This window comes from Colius striatus, chromosome 6 (assembly GCF_028858725.1).
Source record: "Colius striatus isolate bColStr4 chromosome 6, bColStr4.1.hap1, whole genome shotgun sequence".
Lineage (NCBI taxonomy): Eukaryota > Metazoa > Chordata > Aves > Coliiformes > Coliidae > Colius > Colius striatus.
Genome location: NC_084764.1, coordinates 41019139 through 41032251, shown reverse-complemented (window position 1 = coordinate 41032251; position 13113 = coordinate 41019139). Strand labels below are relative to the sequence as shown.

General features: G+C 43.2%; 1 protein-coding gene across 1 annotated transcript in view; it reads right to left on the bottom strand.

Annotated features, from left to right (window-relative positions):
• GPR132 (G protein-coupled receptor 132) overlaps positions 1-12843 on the bottom strand; it is an 86706-nt gene extending 73863 nt beyond the window's left edge. Inside the window, exon 1 of the mRNA XM_061998399.1 lies at positions 12601-12843. Within this exon, the coding sequence (XP_061854383.1) occupies positions 12601-12633 (33 nt within the window). The 5' untranslated portion in view covers positions 12634-12843. The remainder of the gene's footprint in view (positions 1-12600) is intronic.
• Positions 12844-13113: the final 270 nt, after the last annotated feature.

Below are 13113 nucleotides of genomic sequence, written 5' to 3'. Positions count from 1 at the left end.
GGGACCTGGGGCTGTTTAGTCTGAAGGAGACTGAGGGGGGATCTCATTAATAGTTACAAATATCTAAATGGTGGATATCAGGAGGTTGGGGCATCCTTTTTTTCTGTTGTATCCAGTGTCATGACAAGGGGTGATGGGATGAAACTGGAACACAAAAAGTTCCATTTAAACATAAGGAAAAACTGTTTCAGTGTCAAGGTGAGGGAGCCCTGGCCCAGGCTGCCCAGGGAGGGTGTGGAGGCTCCTTCCTTGGAGGTCTTCAAGAGCCTCCTGGACACATTCCTGTGTGACTTGATCTAGGTGGGACCTACTTTGTCAGGGGGTTGGACTGAATGATCTCTAAAGGTCCCTTCCAACCTATGATTCTATGATTTAACAAAATAAATAGATCAGATAGAAGGTGTGGTACCAAAACCTATCAGGATGGAATCTGTGCAGTCCTTCCAAAATCAACCAATTACAAGGGTGTGATTGAGTATATTTTGGCTGCATAATTGCTGGGCACCCCTCTCTGCAGCTTCTCTTACCTTTATAGACAAATACTGCTAAGCTAGGAGGGCAGCTAAGAGAAATGTTTGTTGTTAGCAGTTAGGACATAGCCTGAATGCACTATGTTGAGATGGAGCAAGACAGGAATGTGCAAAGAGAAATAAATATATGCAGAAAATGATAAAAGGAAAAAAAACCCTACTGTCACAAGTTCCTTAAGAATGTCTTTATTTGTAAAGAATAAATAATTGTACCATAAGTAATATTGAAAGAGTGAAGAGAGAGGTATTTAAAGAGAGAAAGGTGGAGTTAGTTTTACAATTGTGAGGGATTCATCCTGTCCCTTTCCAGATGTTTGATGTTTGTTCATGATAAGAGATTGCTAAACAGTGAGTTTGATGTTTTTTCTCATGAGCTTTGGGCAGTTACTTGCCTTGCCTGCTGCCATACGCTTGTCTCCTTGCTGGATTGGTACAGAAATCTGCCACCTTGCTGCAACGGAGAGCGGGGAGAGATGGTTGCAGAACTCAGGCCACACCTCATGACTGTTATGGTTTAAAAAGAGATGTCTAAAGCATTATACCTAGCAAATAAGCAGTAGAACATGATGGTGATTCCACGGCAGTAGTTGTGGTGCTATTACTATAACCCTAGGAGAAGAATGAAAGGTTGAAGAGCTCTCCTCTTCTTACAAATGTTATTGCAGTAAGAAATTATTAGAGGACCTTTTTCTTCTGGTCCCTTAAAACAATGGATTGGATTTTTTTTCTCATACAGCACTATATTGGAGTATGCTGAAATATACAGAACATTTAGGATATAGGAAAAGGAAAGATTTGACAAGTTAAGGCATCTAAAGATTGGTACTTGTCTGAAGGTCACAGAAAAGATATTATGCTTTATATTTGGATAGACTGGGAGCCCTGTGTTCTAAATGTATTTTCATTTCTATAGTCTGCTTATTGAGATGCATTAGCATGAAAAGGCTAAACCACAATGCATATCTTAATGCACTTTTCATTTGGTAGGAAATAAGATGTGGGAACTCTAGAAAATTTGAAACTCTTTCACTCTCAGATAACACAGCTCTCTGGCTGAAACGTGTCTTCACTAGACCTGCTCAGAAAAGCAACATAAAATCATTCTATTTATTGATTTAATAAAAAATGTATGCAGTCAGCTGTGTCAACCCTGGAGGAGAATTCCATGTTATTTCTTGTGGGGTTTTAAACTTTTTTTCAAGATTCTTTGTGATCTGGCTGTGATCCTTTAAAATCAATGGCATCTGATGAAGTCACTTGGAATTTTTGTCAGAGATTTTGTACCCTAAACGTTTCTCCCCACTTAGCATCCTGAAATTTCAAAGAATGTCAGCAAGAAGGAAAGCTTCCTGAAACGTGCTTGAGCAGAAGGTCTCTTCAAAGTATGTTAGTGCCTAATACGGATTAAACTCGTGACTTGTAACCATCTGAGATTGTATGAGATGACTTCAGGCATGGAAGTGGCCTTGAGTTTCCTCAGGCGCTTTGGAGAACAAGCCAAACAAATCCAACCAGGCAGCAGAATCTCCTCACCACCATCAAAGCATTGACTCAGGTCCCCAGCACACAAATGCTGCACTCTTACTCTTAGGTGGGTATAAACTATTAAAGTTAAAAGGCAAGTCATACACATTATGTACGACTAAATGACTGGTTGATACCATTCTGGTTTGATTTCCTCAGGAAAACTAGGACAATTAAAGGCAGGAAGGAAGACCATAAATTTGAAAGAAGACAAGGGGATAGCTGCTCACCTAAATAGGAAGTTTTAAATAGACTATCATTGACTCACCCATGACTTGGAAAAACAGTGAACCTTACACTTTTACTCCTGCTTCCAAAACATACTATGAATTAAAATAGACTTGTGTGGTAATCTGTATCCAAACTGATTGGATACCTATGTTAGTTTTAATTGTATGTGTTAATGTTTTATGGTGTAGATGTATAACAAATAATGGTTAGTTCTAGGAACTGCTTCATGAAAAGGAAGGTTAGCCTTCAGCCTTTCAAACACAATAAACTCTCCATTACAAGGCTTGACCCTTTTGTAAACCTCTTAGCCTCTAACACATTGCCCACACCTAGACAGATATATATACCTCTGTAAAGAAGAGACAGACACATGTAATAGCTAGTTAGCCATGCTCTGTAACCATTGTTTTCTGTAACACTCTACCTTTGTGTAAGTGACTACAGTGGGACAGCTGAAATTAATATAAATAACAATAATGTATGTGTCCTCAATCAAGATGAATGTTCCAGTGTGCAGGGGGCTGTGCATCTTCATATTAAATCTTCTCCCAGTGTCTCCCCATTGCTTATTAGATAAAACAGAAGCAGCATGGAGTACAGTAGTATTATCCTTATCTGCTGATAGGGAACTGTTGGACATACAGGTAGTAGGATTAAGTAACTTAGGTTCAGGAAGCCTGAGGTAGGACCAGGAACTGAGTCTGGACTACTTGTCCAACCATCTTGACCACAAGCCTGCACTTCCTCTCATTTAGTAACACCAAAGTGACGTGCAGTTTGAAGATTAGATGTAACATTTCCTCTGAAAAGACAGTTTTGAGTCCCCTATCCAACAATTGTTCACATATCTGCATGTTCTCCTTAGGATTGTTTCTCTGAAACAATACTTATGTAAGGACCACATTGTCCAGTCAGAATAGCAGCCCTGGAGACTTGAAATGCCTCTTAAAAACTATTTTCAGCAGTTCAAAGTTACTGCACATGCATGATCTTTCCCTGATAACCGTGCTCAAAATGCAACTAAGTCAGACAGCATTTGAGGAAGACTGTGGCTTTTGTGCAACCCAAACACACTTCTAAAACCAGCATGATAACCAGAGATGAGCAGATCCCAAATATTTTGATAAGCAGAGCCCCATAAAACATCAAGTTAGAAACTCAGCAGCCCACGGACGCCCATGACTTCAGCGGCTGCTTCACCCTGTATCTAAGCAGCAACCCACGCAGGGAGTCAAGCGGTGGGAGTGGATTTCTCATTCCGTTCCTTCAGAGCTTCCGTTAGTGTTGCTACAGCCACTGTTACGGGCACTCGAGTGATGCCACACGATCATAATGCACTGTCACCCTCCCAAACGTGTAGGTGGATTTCATATCGCTTACACACAGCGAAAGCCTCTCGGCTGAGAGGAATTGCCAGGAATCCCTCAGCCTGCTGTGAGCAACACTGCCTGGGTGCAGAGGTGAAGAGCTGCCACAGCTGAAGAGCAGACAAGAATGAGGAGTGTCTCTCTCTACTGGATATAGAGGGTCTGCTGCAGACACATGTTGCCATAGGCTCCTGAAAGCCCAGCGTTCATAAAGGCTCAGGGATGGTGCGTGTGAAAATCAATTGGCTAGCAGGACACCATACACATTTTGAGGTTTCTGGATCCTAACTTGCACTGTGAATCCCAGCCAGACATTGATGGGGAGACAACACAGAGAAATGAGTGTACCGATAGAATGAGTGGTGGAGCAGTTTTGTAAGATAATCCCCAACAGATCCTCTCATGTTCTCATCCAGGTTAGGCAGTGTTGTCCACAGAGGAAGCAGACACATTGAGACATGATCACAAAACTATTCTTTAAGTGCAGCATCAATCTCCTGCCTAAAATGAAACGTGGAAGTCTTTCACTTTCTGCTGTGAAAGTCTAGCTGAGGTTGTGAGCTAACAATACCCTTGAGGTATGGCAGTGTACTGTAGGTTTCTCTCAGTTCCCACACTGGAGAACCATGGTAGTACCACAGGGAAAACAAGAAGGAGGTGAGATTTATCTCTCCTCTGGCCCATGTTGATTAGTCTCTAAGAAAGGGGAATAAATAGCACCATTGCAAAGGACATCTACAGTTCTGGGATCCTGCATGTGATAATTCATGTCCTTTACCTAACATATGTTCACCTCACCTGTCCCTGGCTGTACACACCTGGAGTGATTTAACTCCATGCAGCTTGCATGTTCCACCTCTTCTGCAGTGACTTTTCTTCCACTTGCTGTAACACTTTTACCCCAGTATTCAAGCTCTGTTGATTTTCTCTCCATTTTCACATCTACTGGCCCAAAGGACATTGCTGAAAACTTGTCTGCAAACTTGCTGTGAACTCAGAAGCAGCCAGCTGATTCCAAACACAGAACCAGAGTGCATGGTGGTTTTAAATCATATTCTTCTGGACAATGGAGACCTTTCCAGCTGGAAATCTTGTCAAGTTGTCGGAACATTACCCCCTTTCCCAGTCTGAGTGTGGCCCTGTGTGTGTAGCTCCACCATTACTAACTGATGAGCCTTGGTTCCCCCTCCCACTCCCCAGCATTCCTTCATGGTAAGGTTTGTCTCTATATCAGACTATACCTTGATACCTCTCTATTTTTTTTTCTAGGCTGTGTATGTGTTTATTTCCTTTGATCTTCATAGTAAACAAGTCATTCCTTCCACCCTCTTGGTCTATACCAGTTAATCTATAACATTACCTGTTTGCCTGCACTCTTCCCAGTAGGCCCTGTCCCAAGTGGTATTCCTATTAGCACTTCAAAAGTGGATTGATGTAGATTCTTTTAATGAATTATCAGCTGTAGTTTCCTGTGAACATTTGCATCTAAGGGTCTTTTCTGGATTGCTGCTCTCCACAGCCTCTGTCTCACTCTTTTGACCTCTGTTCAGTGAGTATTGTCACCCCATGGATGTTTTTGCACTTAGGTTTGTTCAGTTTCTTTCTATTCCCATTACGTCCTGCTCTTCATTTATTGAAATCCCTTTAGGATGGTGCTTCTGATAAATTATTTGCAATTCACAGTGTATTATCTTTGAATCTGATTAATGTATTTTCTTCTTTCTTGATGCTACTGGGATTGAATACAATGTCCAACACAGCAAGAGTCCCTGAGGAGCCCAACTGAACGTGGCAATATTTACAAGCATGCTCCACTTTCTATTCTAGGGCCAGATCTTAATCTCTTTCATTGTTGTTCTCTGTAACCACCCTACATCTTTCTTGTTCTGCTTTGGGCCCAGTCCAACCACTGTTAAGGTCAGGTATGTCTGCATGGAATCCTTTAAGGATAGATCAAGACCTACAGGAATATTATCTCCAAGCAAAATGAATAAAATAACTTACTGAAATCAAGGAGCTCTCTGTACAGTCACTATTTTATCAAAGAGTGAAATCCTGATGGGCAAATTTGCTGTGCCACTCAAAGGACCTTATCCTCCTCCTCCTCTCATCTGCATGGCCCACTATGGTGTGTACTCCATCCCACATGATGGATAAGCAGCTGCTTATCCTTCACTCTCCCCACCCAACACACACACCCTGTGGTTTTCCTCCTCCCATCAACAGTGTGAGTGTCATCTGATTGCAGAATCTATCACTTGGATGCAACTGCTTGGATGCAACTTGACTTGTCTTTGTGTGTAATACATTGCTGGTTTGTTCTTCCTACAGAACATCTGCTAATAGTTTCTGATTGTTAGAGACCAAGTTTCACCTGGAAAGGATGGTAAGTTAATTGATCTCATACTCCTCTTTTGGAAAAGAAGTGTGATGTTTTCCCTGTGCCAGTCATTAAGGCTTCCTCAGTTCTTCAGGAGCACTTGAATATGATGGATAATGGGCCCAAGAGTTTTTGAGCTAATTCCTTTAATGCCCTAGGGTATGTACCATCTGTCCCTCTGTGTCGATTTGAATGCATTGTGTTCTTTAACGATTTTGCTAACCTTTAGCTCTCAGCTTCTTGGCTTTCCTTTGATTGCTCATTGCACACAATGCTTTTAAAGGAATTTATAAAATGGAAATAGGTGAGGATTTTTTTAACTCACTGTATCCATTCCAGAAATGAACTCACTTGAAAAATTCATCTTTCTTCCAGAAGCATTGAGTCTTAAAAGTCTGCTCTGCAGCTGTCTTTTAGCCTGTCTAAGCAAGGCTGCCTCTACAGAACATTTCCTGCTATTTGAAAGGTTCTACACAAGAGAGTTTTCTCTTAGTTTCAGACTCTATATCCAAGTCTTGTCTACTAGATACTGGTAGGGAATTTTCCTTTCTTCCTATCATATCCTATTTTCTCTCTCTCTCTAAGCACACTTATGTGACCCTGCCTCCATCCTCCAAATACTTGTAGATTCATGCCTGCTATTTTCTTATCTCTTCACCAGCTTATATCTAAGCATCACCTAATCTTCATAAATCAAACCCACACCAAATAATCCAATCATGTCTCTACTCTTCTTTGAGGCCTGTGATTTGACAGTGTTTGGCACTGGGATGCCAAGAGATTACCAGCACCATTCCAGCTGTATCTAAGCCAGGCCTGATAGTGTGATGCCCACTGAGAATGGCATGGGTCTTTTGCAATGCAAGATGATTGCCAGAAGTGACATGTATATTGTCTTCCTGTATCACCTCCGAGCTTTTCCTTATGTGGCTGCTTCTTACTGTCCTTTGGGGATATTTTTTCCTGAGTGTTGGTGTCCTCTATTATTTCAGTTTCATTATGTTATTTCCTGGCCATATTACTAATCTCTGTAGGTGTCACAGGATCATTTATATGTTCAATAACATTCAAAACTCCTCCCATTTTAACATCAACACCATCTTGTTGTACTGTGTATTTCCCCTGTTTTACCTGTATGTAACTTGCTTCCATTTTTCTCCAACATTACCTTCCCATTCTCCTATGTTGTTCCCAGAATATTTTCCTTCTATAGGAAAAAATGACTTTTATAGGATTTCCTTTTCCTTTTCTTTAAAAAAAGGGTTAAAAATTGTTGTCCTTTCTACATATACATGTTAGACACAACAGGTTTATATTGGGCTACCTCTAATACATCATGTCCTTGAAACAGCTACAGGTGATGATAGGTCTACCCACGTGCCAAAAGATGCAGTTAAAAGGTAAGTAAAATTCATTACATGAAACAGCAAGCACCCAGGGCATGCTCCTGGGGTGGTTTCAGTTCAGATGTGAGTCATTCCCTGTACAATCCACCAAGGATGGAGGGGCTTGTTCTCAGTTTCAGGTGATGCTCCCATCTTATCTCAGGTCAGATTTACCAAAAGGACTATGCTGGAGTTGCTCTGCACTGTTGACTTTCCTCAGCTCCTGCATGGGTGGGGTGGCAGGAGGAGATCTGTTGAGTCTCCTGAACCCTGCTGCCTTTGATGACATTGATGTTGTTGGCTAAAGTTATTCCCAAGGCTGGTCTCAGGACCAGGCTTGCCTCTCTCCTGCATGGCACATGCCCTGAGCCATGGAGAGTGCCATGGAGAGATACACAAGCCCTACATACCTCTTCAGCCCCAATACTCAGGGTCCTGGCAAAGATGCAGAGAACCCCCAGACTCTCTCCACTAGTAAGGAGAGTGGGCAGCAGACAGCTTGGATGGCCTTCAGGCCTCTCCAGAGGATGCTTTCGATCCCATACAGACATCAACTTCAAGTCTGCTTGTGATTGCCTTCCCTTCATCCTGACTTCGGAAAACTGTCATGCCATGGTCTCCAGCAGTCCATTCCTTGGCACATCCACCAAGGTGCTGTCTGGATATAGACCAGTCCATGCCTGTCAAAATGCTGTATGGGAGGCAGAGCAGGATAGGACACTGGAGAACTTCCCTGAGCCTTCAGGCTCTGGAGAAGAAATGACCCTTTTTTTCTCCTGAAAAAGGAAAGAATTGCAAAGACAATAAACAAAAGACTGCATTAAAACCTCTGTTTGCAGGAGATTGTGAAGATTTCAGTGATACTCTACTCCCCCTCAGGAGGAGGGATTAAGAGTATTACAGGACAGATTTACAAACCCTGGAGAGAGAAAGTATCCAACAGAAATCTTTGGCAATCCCCTTCCCTTCCTCTTCTGGGTCTCACCCTGGCTTCTGGTAATACTTAGAACAAAACCACCACCTCTTGCTTATTTTAATGTGTTCTCTATTTTGCCCTGAACCCAAATGAAACATCAAAGGTCTGGCTCAAGCACTTGCAAGTAAAAATAGCTCTAAAGCCAATATATTTAAGGCCCTTGAATGATATCTCTGAAATTATTCAACCGTAAGCCCATGAGAGGGGAATGGCATTGTATGTTGAAGGAATGTGTGCTGTGCTGATAGTGGGCAGTACTGACATGTAAGGAGCAATGAGTGATACTGTAAAATGAGAGGAAGGTGAGAAAAGAGGCATGAAGATTGCACTGTGGCAGAGGAGCAAAATGCATTTAAGATAAAAGCCAGATTCAAACCGCTTTTATTTTCTCTTCCAAACTGATCTTTCTCTTCCCTTCTTACAAGTTTAGATTTGAATGTGCCCTTCTTGGTACACGAGAGTACAGTAAACCTTGGTATATCTGTGTTACACGGGAGCATGACCCTCTCTCTCTCTCCCATATAGTACTGCAGTTTGTTTATCATCATTTAGAACTTATTCTCTGTGACTTGCCCATTTTTGAAGGAAGGTGAATTAAGACTATGAAAACATCAGACACATCCTGTGTCCTCCCTTTGTATCAGCCTTTTGTCTCTGGGCAAAACGTTGTACTTGCTACACTGTCACTACAAACTTCTGCCTTAAACTCCTTTGCTTCACAGCTAGAGAGGTATTTTCTCTTTTCATCTTCTAGTAACAAGGTAAACACACTTCTGCAATCATTGTTCCTTACTGCCTTTACATCTGCACTTTCTCACTGAAACTTGGTCAAGGATAGCTTGAGCCATTGCTACACCATTACCAGGTAGGATCATTATAAAAGTCCTGTCTTCCTCTGATGTTTTCCATCACCCTTTTTCAGCCAAGGGTTCCCAAACACAACATTTCTACTTAGTCTTTCTCAGATACAATGGAGTGGTGCTGCAGGGTATTCCACAGACTCTCATGCATCTTGGCAATTTATGAAATCTCTCTAGTTGTGAAGGAGGGTCTCTTTAATAGCATGGTACTCAAAAGAAGTTGGAAAGTATGCTTGATGCCAAGCAGACACACACATTCTTCAAAGGCTGCTGCATAGAGAAACCCATTGAAGTGAGTATATCCTTACGTCTCACCAGCCAGGAATCATGAGCATGACCATATGGAGCAGACACAGGTGTTAAAACACAGTCTGTGAGAAGTGCAGTTGAGTCCTGTTAGCTGAGCTAGAGAAGAGGAGAACAGTGGGTCAAAAATGGCCAAATACAAAGGGGCAAATGCTGGAGGGTGTGAAAAAAACCCCAGACTTATGCCTTGCAGCTCTAAAGGTGACTCTGTTAACGTGAGGACTTGCTGCTTTTATTGAAGAGGGATGAACACGATAAAAAGAGCTCAGTGTTGGATGCTGAGGCAGTGTTTAAGACATCCTTGACTCACAGCCCACAAGCTGGGACTCGTTTTGCAAGTTCAGTCCCTGTTGAGATAGGATCAGGGAATGTTTCTGGGCTGGATTGCGAAGGAAGCAGTCTTGCCAAATATGCTCTGCCCACAGCACTGTCCAGACCCGTCAGATGATATTTCTTCTAATTTTACTAATGTATGCTTGGCCTCAGTTCCACACTACCTGAGGCTACAGCCGTAATAAAAACACGGCACACATGCTGTGGGTGGGTGCATGCAGCTGGTGGGAGTTGAGGCACGTGAAAATGAAAAACACAACCCTTTCTTAATTGCAGCATAGGAGTCAAGGAAGAATATTCTGCTGATTCTCTGCCTTCTCTCTCTCTGGGTCACACTCTCATCTAGTAGCCCTGTCAGTTGCCAGAGAAGATGACAAGAGGTTTCCTCCAATATGTAGGCTGGTCTGTATCCTGAGCAATGCTTAGATTTTCAGGCAGAAGTGGGTTTGTATGCCACACACAACTTGTTCAGGTGTGGCTCCTATGCTGGGACCATCCCATGTACACACCTTGTGGGTTGTACTAGTAGATGGGGTGTTGGTGGTCTAATCCCTACCTGAGAATGAAACCATCAGGCTACTGCCCTACCACAGTCATGCAGGTCTTCCACTCCTGAAACAGAGGGAAAAAGCCCTTGACACACGCTTGTCTTCCACTCATGAGCTGCCTCTCTCTGGGAGGTGGGTTGTATTGCAGCTCTGGGCTGTGTGAAAACCTCACAGGTCATGAAAATAGAAAAGTTAAACTACCTTAGGCCATGAGCCCTCCTAAATGTGCAACTTACAACATCGTCATTGTGTATGTAGAAAAGAAGTGAAAACTGAGACCCAAGAAAAGGCACAGGCTTGATGGCAAGAAAGCAAAACTAATACCAGTATCTGTGAGACTTTTTAGTGAGGGAACATGGGGACCCTATTGACTTTGACCAAGAAACAGTGTCAAGCCAAGCACCGAACCTCCAGTTATTTCTGGGTCAGGTGTGCTGCTTTTTGAGTGTTCACCCTGGGGGCACACGTCTCCATCCACCAGTACTGACCCTCATCCTTCAAGGAAAAGGGCAGAGAAGAGCTGCTTGACACAGCCTTGTTTCTGCTTTTGGGATGTAAACTCACGCATTAGAGGCTCCATCCAAGGACCAGAACTTGTAGAGGTACAAATACAATGCTCACCACTGAAATCAGACAGCCCTTGCAGCTCTTGATGTCCCTGCCACATCTCCCCACCAACGTATACCCCTGATATCACTTGTTAGGAGCCACCTTGCTCTCTGACAGCTTTTCTTGCTGAAGTTTCTTGCAGTAAGGAAAGAATGGGTTAGAAAAATCCATGGATAGAGCTGAGAAGTAGTTCATTTGCTTGGAAATTTGGTTTTTTTTGTGGACCTGTAGAATTCTCAAGCTCCTGACATTAGACTGAATCCTTGTTTCTGAGTTTACAGGGAGCATTGCAGCTATCAGGAGTATTTTCAGCCTAAAAATTTACATTCATCACGTGTAGCACAGTCTATTGATGCTGATTTTCAGCAACAGTATTTTTTTTACCAGCAGTATTTTTTTGCTGGATGATGTTCAGCAACTCCACTTGCCGATGCCCAACCCTGCAGGATGATTTGTAAGTAGGGGTGATGGTCACCTCCTTCTTCCACTTCTATGAATTCATTTCACACAGTTGATGTATTAATGATTGATTTTTTCACTGGTCTGTGCTGTCATTTGTCTCAGATGCCTTAAAAAACACTTGCCCAGGCAACGTTCTGTCACAGTAGAAGGAGTTTCTTTTCCTTGCTCTCCCTGGGGGGAACCTCCACCCCTCTCCAGGCAAAACACAAGAGATGCTAAGGCTTAAAATTTATGAAGCCTAATTTAAAAGTCAGGACGTCTCCTGGTCTCAAGGGAAGGGAAATGACTCTTGGCTTATTTTGCAGTCACTCCTTTTCAGAGAAGGAAGTGCTAACAAGCATTCACTTGAGGCACAACAGCTTAGGACAAATGAAGGCCAAAAAAGCAGCCATGTAATTGCTGTGACTGGAAATAAAGAGAAGCCAAGGAGAACATGTGAGAAGTTTCCCTTGTGAGTGATGCTCTGTGAGCCATACACATCAGCAGCCACTCTAATGTCCAAGGCAGGAGATGCTGAACATCCAGAGCTGCCCCTGGGCATCTACTTCTCTTCCCAAAGCAGCTCAGCTGGAGCATGTAGGTGGGGACAGGAGCTGGGTGGTGGGGACAGACCCATGGTTGCAGTGAGGGAGACAGAAGGGAGAGGCTGTCCTGGGAAACATGTGAAAAATCACCACAGACATTGGTAGGAGTTAAACATGGGGAGGGTGCATTGAACACTCTGCAGATAGATGAGCATCTGAGCAGTTTGAGAACAGCTCTGAAGCCTGGTCATGCTTGTTGGAGGAAACCCCAGGTGAGATTTCAAAGCAAAGCATCCCCAGGCTCTAGAGAGCCGTCCCACACACTTCAGGGCACTCACTCCAGCTGCGCCCAGCACCTTCCCTTTGTAATGAACCTTTCCCCAGCTTCCCCGGTGTGACCTGTCCCCTTGGCTCTGCCCATCATGCAGTCACCCAGCCCTGGATGCCCTTCCATGCATCCCAAAGCTGACTGAGCTCCAAGCCCCATAGGACAACACGCACACAGCAACACAGATCCAACTTATGAAGCAGCTGGAAGTCCAAAGGGCCCATTAGTCTGCCTTACCTGGATTGTCAACCACAGGCCATCAGATTTCATCCGTGTACTGGATCTGGCAGCTTGCTTAGGCAAAATATCTTGATGCTCTCAGACTACAGGGTCTCAAAAGTCTGGGAATGGGATAGACAAATCCTGCTGTCTAATGCCTCGTCAGTGGCAGAGAGGGGATTGCATGAGCTGTGTCACCACGATACCAGCAACACACTAATACAGAAGAAGACACAAAGAATCCAAATCCTCGCTCTCTGATCTGAGGAAAAAACAGTTTTTAACCTCAAGCCCAGTAACCACTTTGACACTCAGCAAGTTAGAATCAAGAGTCAAAAGGAGATGTGGCAACACTGCCATGCACAGCTGTTGCACCACTTCTCTTGCTGCACTTCCACTTATTGCTAAAGCACAGACCACAACCCTTATGGCCAACATTTGCCAGTGTTATATTGAATAAGAGTTCAGAGTGACAGTGTACAACATCCTCATTAGCAACTGTTACTAATTCCCAGACAAAATGTGTAAAAT